Below are 23,638 nucleotides of genomic sequence, written 5' to 3' on the forward strand. Positions count from 1 at the left end.
CACTAGGGAAATTATTTTGGTGTTGAAATGACAGGGTTAAAGCTTGTGCCATCTCTGCAGTGTGTGCAATGGTGCAGGTGAGTAAAATGTTATTATAACAAATGGGAATAATGGCCAAAGCTGCGAAAATAACACCCAGCTTGAAACACAGGGGAGGGAAAAAAGCCGAGGTAGACTTACAAGCGTCCTCCCACCAGGAATGTTGAAAGTTAATTCAGATCACACAAACTCAAAAATAGGCAAAAGAAAGAAAAGCAAATGCCAAAAATAAAGAGCGAGTGCATGTGTGTGTGTGTGTGTGTGTGTGTGTGAGCATATTTGCCACTTACGCAGATTATGATCTCATTTACACATTTCTACTCCTTAAACCATTCAGACTATGACATTAAACATCATCTACCAGAGAACAATAGACAGAAAATGTTTAATTCAAAGACAGATATAATACCTCAAAGACCTGCCAGAAAAATGAGCTCGAGCAGTTTTTTTCTCTTTCACAGCCTGAAGGTTATACTGGGGAGGGGTAAGATCGGCAGTTGTTTCTAATGAGTTCATCATCTCATACATGGCATGAATACTCCATTATGTCTTTACAATGATATGAAACCAGGAGACTCACTGCAATTATCCAAATAAGCCCACCCCATCTCCTCAATCTTAAATTAAAGATAAAAAAACAACAGACAAAAGATCTGTGCTCTGTCTGAGATGTGGGCCAGAGCCACGACGCACATCCGCTGCAGAATATCAACAACATGCTCCATGAATTTCCAGAAGCGAGCCAAGATAAAACAACGGTGGAGTTGAGTAGTGGAGGAAAGGCCGAGCCCACCCGGGGTCAGACCGGCAGACATGACACCTCGCTGATCAGAACATGTCAGCTTTAATTGGAGCACATGTTAGCACATGTTCAGAAGATGAAGTGTGACCAGCGGAGAGCAGACGCTGCGTTACTCTGCCCAGAACTGACACACGAGATCGATCCGTTCACTTGTGTAATAAAACAGTATAGAAGCAGTTAAGTTATTCAACAGTTTGGAAGCCCAGCTTCAGCCTGCGACACAAACTCAGCAGCAGCCACAAGAAGTATGTAGTGTTCAGTGCAGGAGCCATTAACTCCAATTAGAGTGGAGCGTCTGTAATGTAATGCCTGCTGATGTAATGTTATTGACCAGAGTGTCTTCCACAGGCTCAAGATCCATCCTGAAAAGTTGTATATATGAGAGTCCGCTTGATTAGATTAGATGTAGCTTTGCATTTAAATGATACGCTCTTATCTCGAGCCAGAACAGACTTTTTAAAGCAGCGCAGAGATGGCAGAGATCTCTGTACAGGCCGACAAACTGAAACGTTTTTAGACACGATGGATTTCATCTTAAAAAGAGCCATAAATCATTTGTCATTGACTAATTGTCACATGCTTAATCATTCATCTGTTGTGAGATGCTGCTGTCAGGAGGGGAAATTTGGTGTTATTCAGCACAAAAGCAGAAATGTTCAGGCAGTGGATAGTTAGTCAAACCCCTGTCCCACATGCTGACATACGCAGATAAAAGGAAAAACAACCACAGCCAGCATCTCTGGTGCAGAGGATGACAGGATTAAGAAATAACACCACCGCACTGCCGCCTGATAGTAATACTGGGCAAATGTATGATCTCTTTTACACTGTGGACTTTTCATCTTCTCCTCACCAGGAAAATGTTAAACAATACTAAGAGTCTACAGCCATGCTAGCGGCTCTGTAAGGCTGTACTTGCTGTAGGCACAGCTGTCCTTTGAGCTAAATGTTAATGTCACCATGCTCACATGCTCACAATGACAATGCTAACATGCATCTCACAGGATAGCAGCACTCAGCAGGGGACTGGCACGTCTGAGCAGCCACAGCGAGAGCAGAGGACACAGAGTGGAATCAGATGATTCATGATACCCCAGACTTCAACAGAGGCAGATACAGGAAATTGTTGTTGGCTAATGTGTGCGCTGTTGTTATTAGATCATTCAGTGTTTAGAGTCATCGTGTGACACTTAGCTACACCCTGCAATTCTCCACAATGCACGAGTTCAGTGAGGATGTAAGCAGAGGACACGCCTCCTTACTGTGCACACGCAAGCTTGTGTGAGAGAGGAATTTAACTACTAATCCACTTGGTAGAAATAAATCTTTAGTCTACTGCATCACTCATAAAAGGTTTTGGACTGAAGGTTATATTAGATTTATTTTATTATGCCGACATAAGATAATATGCAGTAAAAAAAAAATAAATAAAAAAAATACTAACCAATTGAACATTGGTGGACATTATTCTGCCCAAGGCTAGGCCACCCCATCCTTTAAGAGGTTTTTTGGCTAAAGGTTAAAATAAGATTTATTTTATAACACTGACAAATACTGTGACTGACTGTATTTCATGAGAGCAGCACAGGACTTTGAAAGTGATGCATAAAAAGCACAAATTAGTACATGAAAATAGCGAGGTGTCCCTTTCACACAGAGAAAGGCAGCAACCCCATGCTTCCGAATGGTGCATGCCTAGTTGTGCACAAGAGCCAGGTTATGTCACTCAGAGAATCACTCCAATTTGGATGTTAATTTGTTCATTCTGGACTCACTGAGCTGCAGAGCCAAAGACCGACTGAGCCAGACTTTGATATCAGGTTTTTGGAGCTCTCTCAGTCGACAGACAGAACCAAAAGCGTTGTTCATGACTTGATTCGCTAGGTGCAGGTGCACAAAACAATCTGGGCTACTTAAAAGAACCAGCCCCCTCATTACTAGTGATAACTTTGACCCACTGGTGGCACTAACTGGAAAGTCAGTAAGATTCATCCAATGAACGAATGTACAAAACTTCACAGCAACACATTCAATACTTGTTCCCTCTGCCCTTAGTTACAGACTGTAAATTAAGCAAGCGGTCGGCGCTCCTCTCCCCCGCCCATCCTGCCATATTAAGGATGACTTGCCACATGGGGCCAAACTGTGAGCCGGCCCTCAGAGCAGCTCCGAGAGCAAGGCCTGCAGTGCCGGGCAGTAAATAACCAGCATAAACGTGTCGTGGGAGACAACCCACAGACACCAACCCATTTAATGTTAATAGGAAAGCATCGGTTACCAGATTCTAAATAATAGCTTGCAGTCTCCATGACCAAGGATAGGTACCGCAGGCGCAGGAATTTATGGAGTTAGTAAATTGCTTTTCTATCCCCATTCTTCCCCCATTTGTCCCTTTTGCCATCTCTCAGCATAGGTTGGGGATGATGGAGAGGTGCAGGGAGATGATGGGACTGTTGCAGCCTGCTTGACTGAGCACAGCTGTCCTACGGCCACAGAGCTCGGGATGATGATGCTCCAAGGTGTACAACAACTATCCGTCCATCTGGGTCTCAGGAGGGACAGCCACTTGACAGGGCACTGAGATATTTTTATTCCAGCAGGGCCTAAGGTGTTTGGTTGTGACCAGTGGTACTTTCGTCGGACAGGAATTGTGGATGCAGCAGACACAGCTGGTCTGTGGTCAGTACTGTTAAAAGAGGTTATATACGGGGCCAGGGCAACTGCTCTCATCTGTCTATTGACGGCGTTTAGTCAAGATTGATTACTATTCAAAAAGAATCGTATTGTGTGATTTTGCAGTCCCACGTCTAATTACATTTCTTAATCATTTATCTATTTTTTGATGATTTTTAAAACCACACTAGCTTTATGTAAGTCTGTCTCCAAATACTTTCTGACTTCTCCATCCTGTCTGTGTGGCACTCAGCCCAAAGCCCATTAGTTCCCATTGAAATGTTTAAAGAGCACCTTAACACTTTGGAAAATCTTGTTTTGGCTGATGTCACTTCTTGCCGAGCTTCAGTGATGTACAGGTGTACTCCAGGATTCTGTGACATCACTGTTTGATGTGGTTAAAGGTACAAACTTGGGATATACAGACAACGCTTGTTTGTAGGATCAATTCCTTCTTGGTTTTGGTCTTTTCACAAGATTTGTTGGCAATAAGAAAAGTACAGAAAATCACCAGACTGATTCTTTAACTGAGCTGTCAACTAACAAAGATGGCCCAAATAAGAAAACATGGATGTGAACATTAAGGTTGTAATGTGGCAAGTTTTTTGAGAGATTGCTTTCAGACAGACGCACGCTGATTACCAGCCAGCCAGCCGAGCATTACCGCAATTCAACCACAAAGGAAACCAGCACTTAATTTGGTGTGCCTCCCTCTTATATTGTCGCAGACAGTGTTTTATTGATCCAATCAGACAGTCTGACATGTTCTCTGCTTTCTGCATGCATGGTTAGAAATTAAAACATCAAACGGATGCAAAATGAAGTAACAAAACAGCAAAAAACTTTACTGAAGCTAATTAACTCTTCATGGGATACAAACTGAGTGGATTATCAAGCCTTTCACAGTTTACTGGAAGTTGTTTTTCATACTATGCTAGAGTGAGTAGCAACAAATGGCCTCTTCTGAAGGGAGGAAAATGAGCCCAGATATATTCAGCTATGCTAACTGTGTGCAGACTCAAGTGGGAATATGGTACCTTATTGCTAATTATACTTATGTAAAGAAGAGCTGCAGAATGGACAAATATCACCAAACGAAACTATGCTTTAAATACACAGTTGAAGCCCCAAAAGCTGTTTCACTGCAAATATTCAGTGTAGCAACACAAGGCAATATGGAGTTTTAACTGCCCAACAGGGGAGCAAGGCAACAGCATTAAGGTCAAACCTGGGGTCAGCTGTGATTAAATCACAATGGCAGTTTGACCAGTTTGACTCCACGAGGTCACAACCTGAAAACTCACCAACGCTTTGCTCTGTGCAGCAAGAAAACACCAGACCAGACTAATTATTCATGACCACAGTATTCATGAACTCATCTGACCACCAATCACCTTTTCAATGTAAATAAAGAAAAAAATCTTCTCAGTAAGAATATGTAATGTCACTACAGCAGTCAGTAGGTTGCTAATTCTTAACGCTCCGCTAGAGTTACTGAAGACCCGGGGCAGACTTTAACAGAGGATGACATTTTCAGATCACTCTCCTGAATTAAAAAAGGGGGAAAAGAAAAACATGCCCGAGACAATCTTTAACACAGCTTGCTCCCCACATAACAGTATAAATAATGCAATCCAAAAATACATGTTTAGAATTCATCAGAGGTGATGAAAACAAACCATGAATGAAACCAGCTCGGTGTCTTGAAGTTCTCCGTATGAAGGATTAACCTTTCACACTCTCAAAACTGCGGCTCCAGAAAAATACAAACGCCTTCACAGAGATTCCCAACCAGGGTTAAGTTTTACTACCCAGACCTATTCCAGGGTACTTCTGCAGTTCTGATGGCATTGTACCTTGACAATTAAAAAAAAAATAGAAATTACAAATTTCTACTGACACTGAGTCAGCACAACACCTGAATGTCACATGTTTCCGCAGAGTGTTTGTCAGGAAGCAGAGAAGTCTTAAGTTAGAGAAAAGCCATGAACGAATGGCTGAAAGAGACAGCTAAAAGTAATGAGGAAACAGCTCAAATAGTTTGGTGAATTGGCTAAATGGCTTAATTAATAAGCTAATTAATGGACAAACAGATTAAATAATTAGCTAAAGGTAATAGATAAATGGCTGACATGGTTAAAAGTACTTGAACCGGTTAAATAATTAGCTAAAAATAATGAATAAATGGCTGATATTGCTCAGTTGAAGTACTTGGCTAGCTTAAATATAATGGATAAAAGTAGTGGATAAATGGTTGAAATAACTAGCTTAAAGTAATGAAATCATTAGCTAAAACGGATAGATATGAACATCATTGACTGACGGTTGAAATCTACTTGGATTACTGTTGGATAAATGGTTGAATCATAGAGCTAAACGTGGTGGAGAATAGTTTAAATGTCCAGCAGCCACTCCAAACATGCACAAACAGTGACTTTTATATAATTAATACTGTAAAATGACATCCAGTTTGAAATGAATGAAAATGAACACATTTGGAGCATGACGGTTGGTGTCAATGAGGAGACAATTTATTCTTCTGACAGGGCTGTGGGGCTACAGCGCCTCAGACAAAAAAGGTTGCCTTAACATTATCCGCTACACGTGACAGTGGCACCATCATCTTAAGGATAAATAAAGGACATTAAAATGGGATGATGCTGTATGATTTAATCTACATTCTCCAAAACACAGCTGGAGGCAGAGTGTTGAAAATGCATAACATAAAACATGTCCAGAAGGCATGTAGATGGAGAGAAGCAGTGACAATAGAACATCTCGTAATCCTTTTAGCGTCTTTAACTATTATATTTCACTACTGTGTGAAACCTTAAGCTACACAGTTTCCCTCAGCTGCCAAATCTGTGACATAGAGCAACACATTATATGCGAGACGCTGTGGTCATCACAACATACGCTACTCATTGTTAGCTATTATTAAACCCACAATGTGCACAATTAGTCCTCTTGTGTTCCACATTTGCAGATGTTTTGCAGCAGTCTTTGAGATGAAAAGACGTGCAATCCTATCATCCCATATCAAATTGGACTGCCTAAAGAAAATCCTTTGCATTCTGAGGAAAATGATCTTTCGATGTCAATTCGGAAAGATCAGCGTCCATGAAAATGACTTGAAGCCATTCTAAATGAACGCAGATTGGTAATGCTGAAAGGTCCCGTAGAACGACAACATAAAAGTCATTTTCAGAGAGATTCCTCTATGAGGCAGGGTGTCCCCTTTGGGAAGGAAACATTATGCAGCTCTTTTTTCTTTTCACCAAAATAAGCCATTTAAAGCTTCCAGAGACCTCCAGTTTCATCCTGGACGGAGCCATGAACACCAAGAATTACCAGGCTCTATGATCAAAGATGAAACACAAAACCAGCCTGACTGGCCTGACTTTTGATGTTCTAAACCAAAATGATTAATTTTTATGAAGGCTATTTTGGGTTTTGGACTGATTCTTCAAAAAGAGCATTCAGTCAACATCTGGACACAAAAGCACTGACAAATGTGCAACTGACACGCTAATATATTTAGATGAACACATTTGTCAGAGCTCAAATACTCTGCCAGGCATTGTGTAGATCCGTTAAAGAGCCAATCGGTACTTTCTGTGACCACAGCATGAGGGATGTCCACTTACTTGGAGTCTTAGATGGAGCCTGTGTAGGTAATCTGTCAAACATATGATGCAATCAAATAATATCTGAAAACAAACTTTAACTCAGATGTTGTCTGCACGGCCTTAACACCTGCCAATCAGGCAGACAGGGACTGGGTGCAGGTTCAGATCTTTTTCTTTTCTCTTTTTTTAAGTTAATGGGGATGCCATTAAGCCAAGATTTGGATTTAAGCAGGCTACCACTGCTGTCAGGTCCACAGAAGCAGGATTACTCCTCCCTCCAAAATATTTACCTAAACCATCCCATACTGTGCTGCGTCCTGGGGCCCTAAAAGACAGTCTTGGGGCTTAAGACGCACACCGTGTAATTGTAACCATAATTACTCGCGACACCCATGAGTTCAAATCCGGCTCAACACCATCACACGTCAGTCTCCACCCATGCAAACTGGTGAGGCAGAAGAGCCCTAAAAATGCTCCTTTTTCTGCAGGAAGCCAGACTTGCAGAGAACTTGCGTATAAAGATGTGGCGGGGTCTTAATTAACATATTTTTTTTTTCTTGTTCTCTGAGCCCCAAAACAAGCGCACACTTAAAACAGTGTCGCTGAATTTTACTTCCTCTCATCCGCAATTTGTGAATGAAAACCTGCGGTCTGTGCGCTGCGTGCTGTTCGGAATAACGACCAGAAAGAACTGTAACGCAAACACAACACGAGGCTTTCCCCAAATTGTTGGCAACACGTCCACACGAGAAGCTTTCGCTCCGACAGCTCCACCGGCCACAATCAGGCAAACCTCATTCATCACACGCATTTCGTCCAAGTGAAGAAAAAGATCCAGCTGCCAAACTGTGACCAGGACGATGCTCAGTACCCCAACTGCAGCACAACAGCCTACATCTACCTTAGCATGCACAGGAGTGACCCAGAGGCGCTTTAAGAAGCCTGGCACACTGTCACACCATGTTCCTCTTGTCTGTGTGTGCGCCCTGGATGTGAGGTTAACCGGCTTCAATCAACACATTTCCCGCTGTCAACACTTACAAAGAGAAGCAGTCTTGAACAAGCTTACCTTCCTCTTCCCGAGGCAGGGATTTGGCTCAGGTGGGACTGACACCGCTCAGCTGAACGTGTCGGCGAAGAGGCTGGAAAAAAGCTACTCCCGTGGACGCAGTCGAGACACGAGCTGAAGAAAAGTGAGGAGAGCAGCAGCGCGGATGAAGATTTGAAACGGCGGAGCAGCGCAGCGCTGAACCGGCGGCGGAGTCTGAGTCTCTGACATCAGCGGGCTGCGCTCCTTTAAGGTGGCTCCGCTCGCTCCCTTCAGCGCCGCACACCGCACGTCGAGGCTCTCCTCCGGCGGACCGAGCGCCTCAGCAGATATTTGCGTCTCAGGGAGCCACAGTTGGAATAAAACGTGCTCAGACAAAACTTCCGCGCTGCGTTGTGAGAGAGCAGCAGGAGGGAGGCTGTGGACTCACAGCTGAGGAGGGGGGGGCGTCCAAAAACCTGTCAGGATGAAATTTGGCTCAAGGTTGAGAGAGCGTGTCTTCTCCGCGCCGCTTCATCATCTTTGACAGTGGACTGAAAACTGCAATAAAGCCTACAACACGTAAAAATACACCTGTGCTGTCCAATCTGGCTTTCTTGACCAAAGTTTTAAGAGCCTTTACTCTCCGCCGTGGAGATGGTCATCTGAGAGGGTTTTATAAGACGAAAATCAAGGAATGAATGGAGATCATTGCCCTCAAACTTAGCCGCATTGAGAGACCATCTCTCAGGCTTAGAGCTGAATCTGTCAATCAGTTAGACGATCAACAATTCTGATATTTTCAATAAGTAGTTAAAATAAGCAAAATACTAAACTGGTTCCAAGTTCCTTTGGCTGGACAAAAACTTTTTTGACCAATACAAAAAAAGACCATCTGACCCCTCTGCTCACTTCACTGGCTACCAGTATCCCTTATAATTGATTTTAAACTCCTTTCACTTTTCAAAGACTGCCTCTCACTTTATGCCCTGATAAGAACTCTCTGATCTTCCACTGTCTTTCTTTTAAAGGTTCCCACAAAAACTTTGGCAAGGTTTTCTGTTTCCACGGCCCTAAACTGTGGACCAGCCTCCCCCTGGATCTCAGAACATCTGACTCCCTTAGAATAGTTTTTTTTATTGTTATTGTTGCTCTTTTTGTTCGCACTTCTGGCAGCATCTTAGTATTAAGGGGGCTATAAAAATAAAGTTCTAATTATTATTTAAACAACTTATGAGAAGATTTTTTAGTCGCAGCCCTGAAACCCCTGTAACATTGCACTGTTAATTTTTTATTTTTTTGGGTACCTGTGGATGTTCCTGAACCTCTCTTCTGTGTTGTTTCCAAATCTCAGTGATATGAAGATGGTTTAATAATACAGAAACACAAGCACAATGTTGTGGGTCAATACATTTTGCCACAGACAAAGCTGATCGCTGGATGTACCTGACAATGAATGATTTCACCCAGCCTTTTCAAAAGTAGCCGGGGAGCTGGGGGCCTAATAAACACCCAGATGGGTCCCTCCATTAAAGCAAAATGCGGTTTTCCAGCTGGCAAGAGCAACTGACTGCAATGCATAAGAACATTTATCAATATAACAGATTCTCAAGCACTGATGCCATCTGATAGAGGCAAATTTAAGGTTCACATTAGGGCACAAGAACAAGACACTTGCATTGTAAACTGTGACGTACAGCCGTATGATGTCAGTAAGACGCAACAGATTTTATTTGCTTGTAAAGTAAAAGTCTTGCATGTATTTATTTTCAACAATGTGCAAGAGTCAGGTTTTGCAGATGGAAAGCTGTACAAGAATATACAACATGAAAAAATAAATGGCAAACTAAAGAAAAATGTGTTTTTAATGTGGGAGCTGGTTCAAGGTCAGCGTGTTGACTTCAAACAACAAATGACTGATTTTATTGAACAAAAAATTAGACTAAAAATAATTTAAACTCCTGCTACTTTTACTCTTTTGCATGTTGTCGATATGTGTGTGGATCATATGTTGTAAGGAATACATTTCCGTGCTGTAAAAGAAGAAGATCATCATCCCTGTTGAACATATTCACAGGACTTAAATCTATGACTGACAAAGCTCTGGAAAATGGCTGCCACTCCAGTCTATTACTGTTGAAAAGACAATCAGCATAAAAAGTAAGAAAACACACAGATTTATGTACATAAAAAGATTCTCTGTTCGCTTGCAAGTAGCTCACTTGGAAGCGATGAGGAGATGAAATATGTACAAGTCTTTCAAAAAACTGGTAAGATGCGAGCGGTTGCTCTTCCTCTCCGCTGAGTTGAGCATCTAGCTCTGCTGCGTGGACGCGCTGCCGTCCTGCCCGTCGCTCGCAGCCAGCTGCCGGCTGATGTTGCTCTGAACAAACTGTTTAAGGCCGTCATAACCCTGAGTGAACAAATACTCCAGGTACCAACTCCATGGCTTGGAATGCTGAAGCACACACACAGAAACACGCCCACTCACATCAGACACGTGAAGATTTCTATGATCAAATATATGACTGACGCACATCAAACTACATGTGAAGTACATTAGAGATGCAGAAGGGAGAAGGAGACCCTGCGTACCTTAATTGAATTGAGGTCCATGTCCTTTCTCCCTGGCCAACACTGATAGAGAGAGAACATTAATATTCACTGTCAGCCCACCCGGCTAAATCTCACAAGATCACTGCTGGATGTTGGAGTTGGACCAAACCAAAAAGAGGTGTGTGTATTATTAAACATGATGAAAATCAAGTCTCATGCAGCACCCATTAATAATAAAATGTCCTTCTGTATTAATGTATCTTCTATGAAAGATACATTAATACCACATTTGTCTCCTTGTCTTGCCTGGAAGACTATTACCCAACTGCACAGACTAGCTGCACACTGATTCATCACTGTCCTGTTACGGTTTGAAAATAAGCATCAGCGCTGGAGGTGCATAGGAGAGGGATGTTGTGCAGTCTGCAGCAGGTAGAAGCCGACCCAAAAATCTTTGTGAGACACAAATGAAGACATCCTAAATGGTCCCCACTCACCTTCTGGTGAAAGTCTATGGCGTAGCTCATGAAGGCGGGGTGGTGGATGAGGTCGAAGCTCGTCCAGTACTGTGGTACGTTGCTCTTGAGGAGCAGCTCCTCTCCCAGCTGTATATCCATGCCCGGCTGAAACAATTTGGAGTTCCACAGGCAGTTGACCATGACGATTACATAGTGGTTGAACTCGCGGAACGTCTGGCGGCTGATGTGAAAGGCCTGCTGCAAAACACAATGGAAATCAAAATACGAAAGAAAGATAAGAAAGTGGAGTCCAACTAAACCACTCTCCTTATCTGCAGAGTTTCACATCTGATGTTTGTTGTGCTGATTCATTTGCATGCCATTTACCAATCCTATTTTCCTGAATAAAAAGCGCCACTGACATTTTCAGGGGAATGTACTAGCTGCCTGTCACACGCAGTAAATTCACATCTCGCAGTGGCAGGTTTATTAAAACATCAACAACTTTTTAAGTCCTCATCTGAGAGGATGTTAAAGGTTATCAGCTGTAGGTGGATGTTCGTGAATTCCTAAAGAGCTGGACTGAGAGGTGTAAAATCTATAAAAACCACCACAGAGAACCTAAACATACAGCCAAATGCCTGAAATGTAAATGCAATCACAAGAAATGCATTCAAATTCCATGGCTGGAGATAACGCTTGTCGCATGTCAAGTTCTTGGTACAGTGGACCCAAATGTATTCTTACCGTTGCGCTGCAATGCAAATCCCAGTGCGTGTGATTTTCAGACGTGCATAGCAAGAAAAAAGTAGTTTGTTTTTACCTCTGTGAGCTTTTCTTGACTCTTCGCTGATGTCAAGTTCACCTTGTACCTGAACAACAAAGAAGCAGAGAAAAGACCGGTGACCTCTGTGAATTACTGCATAACGGCTTGTTCTCTGTGGTCTGTCAAAAAAATATAATGCAATTAGGCTCCAATTGTCTTTTGCCATGGCATTTTTATGCTCCGCTTCGGTAAAATTACTTGAGGAGCCTGGGGTGTAGTCAATTAGCCTACACTGTGAGGATTTGTGGTATTAAAGCCCGGAGTTACAAATGATGCTTGAATTCTACATAAAAAGGAGAAGGTGGCTAAAATGTATTGCCTCTTAGCCTCTCGTTATCATAAATCATACATTAACATTTAAGTAGAATGTAGCCATTTGATTCCCGTTCTGTTCCTCCATCAAATATGTATAAACATGTGACATACCACATTAAGGTTGCCGATAGCGTGTGCATCATTATAGGCTTACAGCGGCCTGTAGCATGGAGATGAAGTGCCCCCACCTGTACATGATGTAGGCTAGTCTGTCCACGTTAACAGGGTCAGTGGCGAACAGCACTGGGTAAAAAACTCCAGGCGGAGGCATCACCACGAGGGGCAGCCCATACTTCAGAAACATGTCACACACCTGGGGGAGGAGAGAAATATGTGATAAACAGTGACAGAGTTCACAGTGGAAAAGCAGATACTCAAACATACAGTATATGTCACTGCTGAAATATTCATCACAGCTCTGCTTTGTTAGAACACGCTGTTCTGTGAAGCTGTTCTTGGCATCTTATCTCCATATTTATGCAGTTTTGTTGCTCCAAATTAAACTGAGAATTACCGTTCAAGCTCCTGAATTAACATGTGCCTTTCCTCTGTTCCTAAGTTGTGTACTGAGCAAAGGGTTTTAAAAAAACATGCATGTGTCATGATTGCAACATATTTCAATCTGACATAACTTCATCTCCTTGCACTCTTTTAAAACCTCTCTCTCAAAACCTGGAGGCAATCCAAATCTCAGTCAGTGTTTGTTTGTAAAATCTTTATCTGGTTGGAATATTAGGATATATTGTCAGCTTTCATCATGCATTTATTTTTAAGAATTTCTAGTCTACTGTATACTTTCTTTATTTAAATTATTTTTCAACTGTGTATTTTTTCAAATGTGTCAAAAAAATGTTGTAAAAGTACAGTTTGTATCCTCTACTCTTTCACTGAAAAATCCAGAATTGATGAATATTCCAATACTGTTCCCTTAAAAGGTTTAACAGTCAACACATGCATGTGATAACAGCCTCCTGGTGTCAAACTCTGAACTTACATCATTGTGCACATGAAGGTCAAACATCCAAGTAAAGCAACAACAAGCAAAACGTTTTGTCATTTAGAAGCAAAGCCCAGGCACAGGTTTGCATTTTGCCTCACAAAGCCACAGTCAATCATTACCGTGTCGTAGAAGTCCAGGATGAAGCTGAGGAAGAGAGAGTTGCAGCCTTCAAGCTGAAGGCCCACAGAGGCCAGTCGACCCACAAAGTGAACCAGCTCCAAGACTGAATCCTTGAACCCTGACAGAGTCATGTTTCTGACAGAGACGGTAAAGCAGAGCTTCAGACACACATTTTAACCAGAACTAAGTGAAAGCTGTAACACCAGTCAGATAGAAGAAAATCACCAATACAAAGCACAAACACTGAATGAAGAGTGTCAGGAAAGTGTGCAAAACCAATGATTTCTAGATCTAATCTCTGAGTTGTACTCTGGCTAAATACCAGAGGTGAGTTTGAAAATGTTTGGCAGTGAATAAAAATGGATCTCTCGCTGACTGAATCATTTATTGTGGGATTACACATGTGAGAACTCAATGCTGATGAAACCCAGGTATTAAAATGTAAATGACACCAACTCCACCCCATAATTTGGAAGCTGGAAAATCATTTCACTGGATATTAGGGTTGTTTTTGTCTCAAAACAAATTTCAATTAAAGGATTCAATTGATAAATGGGCTCAAAACCAACAGGGAAAAACATGTCATTATACACTTCTGCTTTAGTGGCTCTGGCTGCTAGTGGATAATGGATGGCTTGAATTAAAGCTGAAAGGTTACTGTATAGACCAGAATGAGGTTTCAGTCAAGATTTTATCTAATAGAATTTAAAAAAGTCCAAAATGTTTGACAATATTGCAACTCAAAATTAATAGAACTTAATAGAAGCCTCATATTTGGAACAACAGTGGCTTAGTCAACTGGGACACCTATAACAGGGAACGATTTTTTTTCATTGCACTAACCCACAGTAAATAAAACTGAGGCAACACCTCAGCACTTTTATTACACCTGTAAGAACTGATTAGGTGTGAGAAGACATCTTGGCATTTCTTGGCTCGAAAGTAAAAGCTAAACGAGCTATAACCCTTATGCTCTCAAGTAAATTCACAAAGTGTTTCAGGTCTATTGCTTGTTTATGCTCAGGGCATAAACAAGTAGCAGGAAGTAGATGTGAGACTCACATGGAGGTGTGGCTGTTGAGGCTGATGTCCAAGTCGTTCTCCAGAGCGTATACTGAGTGCCAGGTCAGCCACTTTAACAGCATATTGTTTAGACACTCCATCAGTCCACACTGCACACACACACACACACACACGACAGAGAGGAAAAGCACTGAGCGTACAGTAGTTTAAACACCAAGCCAATACAGAATCCATTATGACTGCGTTAGCCTACCTTGAAAAATACTGAGGATGTGAAAAAGAGCTGCATGAGAGGCTCAAACAGAAGACGTCCGATTTCTGAAGTGGGATTGGAAGAAGTTTAAAGAATAGTTTATTATAGAATGTAATTCAATGCACCATAATGCAGTGCCTAAGATGTGGCACGGTGTGGGAGGCCTTGCTAACATGAGAACGATCAAGCGGAGAGCAAGCTTGCGGAGGAAAACAGTTGTGTATGTTTGACAGAGAGAGACACAAAGGCAGAAGACTCAATATGGAGAAGGACACAGTTCTGAAGCCAAACTCACGGGAACTAGGCACAACGGGAATGTTGCTCAGCAGGCCGAGGATCTGCGGGCGGAGGAGGGAGCCATCCCAAACGTTGAGGAATTTGTAGAGAAAAGCCTCTGAACTGGAAAACCCCTCCTGGTGGAGAAACATGACAAATTAAAACATTATGATTGATTGAACACTGTTTGACTGTTCATTATGGCCTGGCCTGGAGTGTGAGGCGCACCTGGAGGAAGTGCTGTGTGGACAGCAACGTGTTCAAGAACTGCAGAACTTCTTCTGAATTCTGAGAGGCTCCTCCATCACTGCAGAACAAAAATTCTAGAGAAAAAACAGCAAAAAGGGTATTTAGTACGTGAAAAAATCAAGAGAATAAAAAAAAAAAAAAAGCAGTCTCTTTTCAACCCTTCTCTGAAAAAAATCCCTTTGATATGCCAAGTAGGTGATGTGTTAAGCTTGGTTTAGGCTTCTGCGTCGCGGCGACGCCGTACCTACGCCGTCGACGCAGACCCCTACGCGGACCCTACGCCGTAGCCTGACGCGCACCTCCAAAAAATCCTGACTACGCGTCGCGTCGACGCGTAGTGACGTGAACGTCGAGGACTGTGATTGGTCCGTTCAGAACGTAATTTTCGGTTCGGTTGCAGCCCTATGGTCGCAGCACAACAACACCGCCATTTTCAAAGTTTCTGTGGTGAGAGCTACAAGAAAAACTGGACCAAGCCGAAGAAAGAATTATCGAGGAGGTACGCAAGTACGACCACCTCTACAACTCCTCTTCGCGGCAGCAAGAGCCCCCCGAAACCATACAAAGACACAGCCGCACCCCCCTAGCGGCTTGGCGGTGAATTGCGGAGCAACGCGTTCCCTCGACGCAGAACTACGAATGCTCAGTGACGGCGTAGGGTGTACGCCGTAGGTACGGCGTCGCCGCGACGCCGAAGCCTAAACCAAGCTTTAGGGTTCAACCCAAGGTCTCTGCTTCGGATGAATCTTCCTGACAGAAGATGTCACAGCAGTTTGGTAGCTGCTTCTCCCCTCCCTTACCTTCGTGGAGAGCGTAGCCTAGCCAGAAGTTGAGGCGTAGGAGGGCAGACTCATCCTGTACACAGTCCAGGTACTGCAGTGCCAGACTGGAGCCCAGCAGTGAGCCCATCTGAGCGGGCAGCTGGTGGAGGTAAAATGAAGAAACAGGAAACACGCGCGAGGCGGTGTGATTTAGAGGCTAAAATAATATATTAGTAAAAGCGAAGAAGAACAGAGAGCAGGTGGAAAAACAACAGTCACAATGCTATGTAACTATACTCAGAGTTCAACTTGACATAAAAAACACCCTCAAGCCAATTGCCAAGTCAATCTGTTTACCTGCTAAAGAATAAACCGATGCTCATGTCCTTGTTTTCATTGAGTGGGCCAGCATTCCGCTACTGGGCTAATTCTTCCACTAATCCCCATAATGCCAGCACTGGGACATTTCTTCCATCACGCTGGGTAGTTTATACAGTCCCTTATTGTGTGTGAACAGCTGCCTCCCAATATGGCTACTTTGTCAGTATAATAAATAAATTAGAATGAGGAGAAGACAGATTGTGAATGGACACAGCTCAGTTCTGCGATAATTATGGAGCAACTGTATCATTAAACTGAGAAAGCACCATTCTGCTTTTGACAACAGAAGTGCAGGCAATGAGGGAAATAATCAATGATCCTTTGTCAATGCCTTTGCTGAATAGTTTTATGAGTGTGATTGACTGTTCTCATCTGTCTTTCCCAGAATGTGGCAAAGTAGAGTGAAAGGCTTACTGCTCACAGTGGCTTTGTGGGCAGCGAAAGGGCTGAATTTATGTAACATGACGTATAAAAGTCTGCGAGCCATTTAAAATGTCTTATATTAGTTTATCGGGACGCTGAATCTGCAGGGCAAATAGACATTTATGGAGGGGCTTCTTTATATGACCAGTTATGAAACTTTATCCAGTGCATTACTCAGATACATCTCATTTCAGGTCTTTTGCTTTCATTACTCACATAGGATAGATAAACCACTGGCGATATCCGTAAAACGAACAATAGCTCGTTAAACAAACAAGTCATGAGCGCTGTGCTCATGAAGCTGGTTTATGCTCTAATCTAATAAACAAATTACAGATACATGCCATCTCTGCTGAGGTTTCTCTAAAACAAAGTTGCTTGTCGGCTAATTTAAAGCACAGAGAGAATTATAACAGTGACACAGCACCACCCTGTGGCTGTAACAATACATCACAATATAATCAGACTGTGGTCACACATCCTAATGCCATGGAGAAACTGGCATACACTTTATTCGACTGCTTAAATCATTAATGATCTTCACGCTTAACACTTAAATTATATTCCATCTATTCTCAGTCCAGGTGTGTTGGGGCTTTGGGACTAACAGCTGAACTGTGGGTGCTGAGATAGATGGGAGCAGAAAGACTGAGAACAGAGACGGTGAAGGGGCAGGGGTCCTGGGAGAAATTACCTCTATACGGTGCATATTTTCCAGCAACTGAGCAAAGGAGTGGAGCTGCACCAGAGGGACGACCTTTCTGCTGCAGGACAACGTAGTCTGAGCCTGTTTATTGACTGCAGAAGTCAATGCTGGCAGTTCCAGGTGGCCATGTTTCTGCAAAATAAGTAAAATAAGAAAATAAATAAAGGCAAGCCTATGCTAACATATACTTGTAAATATATTTTTGTATATGTTATTCATTTTCTGAAACGAATAAAAGGCTAAAATCCTGATAAGCTAATTAACTACAAATATATACTTTATCGATCTGGTCCTTGACCTGTTCCTTGACCTGGTCCAAAACAACATATTTAGCAGCACATATGACAACTTAAGCAGACTTTCATACCCTTTTCCTAGAGCTGGTCTTATCTTTAATCGTGAGGGTGACACCGATCCTGGAGGCAACCTGGGAATTGTTCCTCTTCTGGACACCAATCAATGCTGATTTCCAGGGGGAATTGTGGTTCCTAAACCCACTCTGTAAGAAGAGAGAAAATAACCAATTCCTTTGCTGCTTCAGAGATGATGGTCATATGGTATCATGACAGCAGAATGAGCATTAACTGCAACATCTATGTACAAACCCTCATTCTTGACGGAATGGAGAGTGTCACCAGCTCAGGACAAAACACTTTGTAAAGTGACAGCAGGTGCAGGAGAAACGGCTGCCTTCCCTGAGGAAACAAGAGCGAATATCAACACGGTCAATATGACACATCTTTGTGCTCTAACTCTCTATTTTTATTGATATTTAATGAATGCAGAAAAAAACAAAACCAGTGGTATTGAAAGGGTTTATAAGAATAGCAAAAGGAACAAGAAACCCTCCTGTAATTTATAGATTTTCATACTAAGTAAGGAAGTAATGTAGTGGCATTGATAAATGGCTCTGGGGGGCATCAAATCAGCAGGATGCTTACCAGTTTAGACTGTAGCTCCAGTAGCTTCCTGACTCTGAAGACTCGCACTACAATGAGGGCAAAAAAATGAAGCAGTCAATAATTCTTGCAGAGGTGACGAGAATACTAAAAAGAGGAAATAATGGGAGCACACTTTGAAAAACAGGGGAAATCGCAGTACAAATGTGGATCATATATCAGGTGTGAAAATGTTCGACATACCACTTTCCTTTCTGGTCAAAAGGTATAACAGATGACAGATGAAGGGGCACTGTAAACATGTGACAAAAGATAATGATTTTGTAAATCAGCACTTCTTCAGTAGATCCAAAATCACATTACAGTGTTGCAGTCATTTCGTTTCACTGGTAAGCAGACAATCATTCACACATGTGAACAAAAAAACAGCTGTGGAGGAATGAGACCTGTTCCAATAAGCCACTTTATGTGGATGACTTAGCTGAAGAAAATACAGAATATACCTGTCAGCTTTCAGTTTCAGGCATGAGGGGATTTTTCGTTTTAGCAGCAGTTACACTCTGAGTTCCTCCTCCAAGTTAAGAGGTATTTCACACCTTAACAGGTCAACTTCAGCCAAACAGGATAGCACAAACTTCTTTTGTAATGTATGAATTATAGGCACAAACCAGATAAACACATATGTCTTTCCAGTAAAGTAGAAACAAATCTTTATTTATCACACCAACTCTGTGTCTTGAACAAGGCACAGCATCAATAAACAGTGAGGGATTGTGAGGGATGTCAAGCTTGTTTTAACAATAGCTCTGGAATAAAAATATACGTGTAATTGAGATGACAAATAAGCTTAGTAAACCCTACATTTGTTTCTCTACGAACATTAAACAATTTTCACACCATTGCAAAGCCCATCTGAAAACATACCAGATTTTCGTCCATGACGAAGCTGAAGATGAAGCCGTAGATTGCTCGAAGCTGGTCCTTTGCATCAATCATGTCAAATATGGTCAACACCCACTTTATGAAAAGAACCTGAAAATTGTACATTCACAGAAAAATAACAATTGATTAATTATGGTACAATCTTAGCAGAACTATTACTAATTATTATAGTAATGACAAAAGATCAGAGAGCAAAAAATGTTTAAAAATGGTGAATGTTCTAAACTTAGTCACTGGATCAATGTCATTATTCTTTAAGGGTAATTATGCATCTCCTCCAACTGCTCCAAATTACTCATGAGTAGAAAACAGATGAAAAGAACTCGGACGAGTCAAATCAAGATTTACTGCCCAACAACATTTAATACAAAAAGTAAAAACCCATTTAGATCAAAGTTTAATATCAAATTGCAAATAAAACAATAATTTACACTTACTTGTGTGCTGATAGGTATTTTGCCAACACCCAGCCAAACCACCGCTCGAACGACAGCCTCCTGTGGCACCACAGTGGCAGGAATCAGACACTTCAGCACCCGGGCACACAGAGTGGTCCCTACACAGAAAAATTCATAGAAACGCAATCAGTTAAAGGTAGCAAATATTAAGACCAACTGTAAAAGTGCCAGCTGTCCAAGATATTTACAAACACTTTCTTTTTTGCATGTGTTCCTACATGTCTGGGAAGGATAAAATACATTTTGGGCAATGTGCTTAAACTGTGTGAAAAATATGTGCTCACATCACACTGACCGACATAACACTGTGAAAACATTATTTACTCAATATCTACAACATAAGTGATATTTGGCTCCATCATTTTTGCTGGTTGAACTGCACTAAAACAAAACTACCAGATGGTATTACATTTCATACAGAGGCTCGGTAGATAACACTGCCACATTTAAATTGACTAAGGTGTGAACAAGAGTGTGACAGTTGTTACCCCTGTGATAAACTGGCAACCTGTCCAAGGTGTACACTTGCTTGGTGTGTGATGGGACAGATTCCAGCCCCCTACAACTCTGTACAGGTTAAGTGCCAAACAGGATGGATGGTACTATGGCCTACACATACAAGCCCATTCCTTCTACTAGAAATTATTAATTAATACTCAGTCCACAGCTGCTGCTAAGTGACTGGCTTACCCATACGGAGGCTCATTGCAAATTCGAGCATAATAGAGATGGCTTCTGGAAGAAGTCCTTTACTGAAGGCCACCTTCTCCACCTGCACCAGGTTCCTCTCCAGCTCATCGTTCCCCTGCACAGGAGTACCTGCTTCAACTACAGGAGGCAAAGGTAACATCAGAGTGTGCTTTTGAAAAATGTTCAAGTACTCACATACTTTGACAGATACTAGAGGTAGTGTCAACAAGTTCAGATGGTTTTCTTGCTAATGTTGATGTTGGGTGACATGACAACAGCAGAGGATCTGTTACTCTAAAAACTGCATTTTCTCCAGAAAATCTATTGCATTTGTTTACACACAAGCACACGAAAAAAAGGAAATCAAATCACCAAAATTGCTCCACCAAAATGAGTGACACTAGAGTTCCACCGAAGAACAAAAGAATGATTTGTTTTCAGATGAGGTGTTTCGTGACGTGAAGACAGATCTCTACACAACTCAGCACAAAGGTCTTTTATGATAGCTGCTGTATCAAAAGTTGTGACCTCATTTCCAGCATGTAGAGACAATGACTATGAAAATATTTTATGTGGCTACAGAAATAAATTACAGTGGCAGTATAGCTGTCACAGAATATTACAGGGAGGACAATATTAGGACAATACAATATTACACCCATGATATTAAAAAATAATAATCTTCTGATTCAAGTGTGTTAACAGTATGTCAAGCATAAAAAAAACTCATTTGAATGTAAAATGAGGCTGCAATGAATGATTATTTTCATTTGCAATTAATAAATTAACACATTTGAAAGAACATGCAAAGCACTTAAAAGTACAATGAATGAATGACAATCTTCACAAATCCTTTGATTATTTTCTTACTTCGTTGTTTGTGATATGTCAGAAAATGGTGAAAAATATCAATCTCTGTTTCGTAACACCCAAGATGACGTCCTCAAATATTTTTGATTGTTTACTCGTTGCAGCTCTAATGTGAGGCTACAAGACCAAATCTTGATCCGCCAGTATCTTGCTTTTAATAACGTGTTTGTACCCCGACTCCAAAAAAACGGGACGCTGTATAAAACATAAAACAGGATGTGATCATTTGCTTACCTTTCTGACATACGCTCAATTGAAAACAGTACAAAGACAATATATTTAAAGTTTGACCGCACCTTCATTGATTTTTATAAATATATGCTGATCTGAATTCGATGCAGCAACAACAGACTGGGAAAGATGTGGAATGTTCCAAAAACACCTGTTTGGAACATTCCACAGGTAAACAGGTTCACTGGTATCAGGTCATAGTATCATGACTGGGTATCAAAGGGGCATCCTCGAAAGGCTCAAGCAAGGATGGGGCGAGGTTCACCCCTTTGTGAACACATGACTGAATGAAGGGTATTACTACATGAGCTCAGGTACACTTCGTAAAACCGTTGTCAGTAAACACAGTTAGTTTGCAAATGGGTGTTTTCAGTTTTTATAAACGTTTTAAACAGCGTACCAACTGTTTGGAATCGGAGTTGTACGTAATGTCACTTAGCTAACACTTAAGCTAGCTCTGTTTGAGACTCTCATCCACTGAGTTAAGAGCTAACGTTAGGAAATAACTGCGACATATCTATAACTAATCCTAAAAAACACCTTACATCAGTTAAGCAAGTCATGTTAACTTCAGTTAAACGTATTTTCCCTTGCTGTAACAGCCAATTACGGTTGGTAATAGCGACGCCACCATCTGCTATCGCCCTGCGGGACGTTGAGACTAGTCTTACCCTCAGAGAAGTACTTCAGGCCCAGAACAAACGGGTCCTCCGCCTCGCCTTTCCTTCTCTCCTTTTCTGCGACTCTCAGACTTCGGTTGCCGCTCAAGCTGGACACAGTTTGGTCGTTTGGAGACGACGTGTCTGAGTCAGACGGCCCCGAAAGGTTTAGCTTTGCTGCCATTTCTACATTGCTAAAACTTCAAAACACTGTGCCGTATCCTGTCTTCAGCCATTCAAACAAAACTCAAATCCTCCGCGCGACCGTTTGCTCTGCGCTTGCGCAGTATGGTCCATCCGGCTGCTGCTTCTCGGGAGTTGTAGTCCGTTTGCCTTCGCCCGTCTCCCACGCCCACTCCACTACACGATACTATCAACTATCACTTGAACTACATGCAACTGTATATGCGTATAACTGTAGGTGTTACAGGAGGCTACACTTAACAACGTCGGAAGATGGCGAGTACTTCCTAAAAAACAAACAAACAAAAACATTGGGTATTAAATTTAACAGTGCGCACAAATCAGTAGAGGACTGATCAGACAATAGCCCTATGACAGAACTAACCCGAGACACTGACCAGAATAAAAAGCAGATAAACTGTGTGATGGTTGTATTTTCTCAGGTTTCGACATAATACTCTCTGAGGTGAGCAGGAACCACAGACACTGCAGGGAAACTGATTTTGATTGTAGTGGTCATTACAACACTGAATTATGACGTTTAAATATATCAGCCTTCCAGAAACACTGTCCCCACAGCTGTGGATAATCCACAGACCTCACCAGCTGTTTTCTTACAGAGTATGTGTTTAGTAGAAAGTAGTTGCAGGGAAAACTGTTCAGGGAGGTCTGTGAATAATTGCAACACTGTATGAAAATTAATTGGTTTTGATTTTTTTTAAATGTAATTATTCAAACACCAACAATGAAATTCCTTTCACTGCTATTTCACCAGTTCAAAAAAATCGCTTTGGTTAATAAAATGTCTGAAAATAGCATCAATCACAAGTTTCAGATGTCTTGTTTTGTCTGACTAACGGTCCAAAACCCCAAAATATCCAATTGACTATTATAGAAGACTAAAAAAACCCCAAAAACAAATATTCACTTTTTAAACTTTTTTCTGCTTAAAAAAAGACATTAATGATAAATGATGACTTATCAAAATTGTTGCCAATTAATTTTCTGTCAATTGACTAATCAAGATATCCAATCTCAGATATCTCAGAACTTGGTCAAATAAAACCAAAAGTGCATAAACTAAAATCTGACCCCTACAAAACCAAAGGGTCAGAAAACAGTGGACATGGGAACAGATGGAGGATGCGTTCTCTGTAAAAATGTACTTGTTGCTGTATTTAGTCATGTG

At 41.6% G+C, this 23,638-nt stretch overlaps 2 protein-coding genes across 4 annotated transcripts in view; both read right to left on the reverse strand.

Moving 5' to 3' along the window:
- Positions 1 to 8,588, reverse strand: part of drp2 (dystrophin related protein 2) — a 155,774-nt gene extending 147,186 nt beyond the window's left edge. For both annotated transcript variants that reach the window (XM_076738393.1, XM_076738392.1), the window contains exon 1: positions 8,213 to 8,588. The gene's annotated coding sequence lies outside the window, so the exon portion shown is untranslated. The remainder of the gene's footprint in view (positions 1 to 8,212) is intronic.
- A 1,287-nt stretch (positions 8,589 to 9,875) lies between these two features.
- cenpi (centromere protein I) lies at positions 9,876 to 22,543 on the reverse strand. Of its 2 annotated transcripts, none has more exons than XM_076739133.1 (20): positions 22,279 to 22,543; positions 20,507 to 20,644; positions 19,796 to 19,914; positions 19,341 to 19,448; positions 18,660 to 18,708; positions 18,459 to 18,505; positions 18,123 to 18,212; positions 17,885 to 18,016; positions 17,506 to 17,649; positions 16,047 to 16,167; positions 15,226 to 15,320; positions 15,017 to 15,134; positions 14,722 to 14,786; positions 14,508 to 14,617; positions 13,445 to 13,580; positions 12,514 to 12,638; positions 12,008 to 12,056; positions 11,224 to 11,442; positions 10,766 to 10,807; positions 9,876 to 10,628 (listed from the first exon to the last, which is right to left on the reverse strand). In XM_076739133.1, exons 1-20 carry the CDS (start codon positions 22,448 to 22,450, stop codon positions 10,485 to 10,487), a joined length of 2,223 nt encoding a protein of 740 aa, XP_076595248.1. In that variant the 5' UTR covers positions 22,451 to 22,543; the 3' UTR covers positions 9,876 to 10,484. The 2 variants fall into 2 exon arrangements, with proteins under 2 accessions (XP_076595248.1, XP_076595249.1); XM_076739134.1 differs by having other exon boundaries at positions 9,906 to 10,628; positions 11,224 to 11,439; positions 22,279 to 22,529.
- Between the last annotated feature and the right edge of the window lie 1,095 nt (positions 22,544 to 23,638).

Source organism: Chaetodon auriga, chromosome 9 (assembly GCF_051107435.1).
Source record: "Chaetodon auriga isolate fChaAug3 chromosome 9, fChaAug3.hap1, whole genome shotgun sequence".
Lineage (NCBI taxonomy): Eukaryota > Metazoa > Chordata > Actinopteri > Chaetodontiformes > Chaetodontidae > Chaetodon > Chaetodon auriga.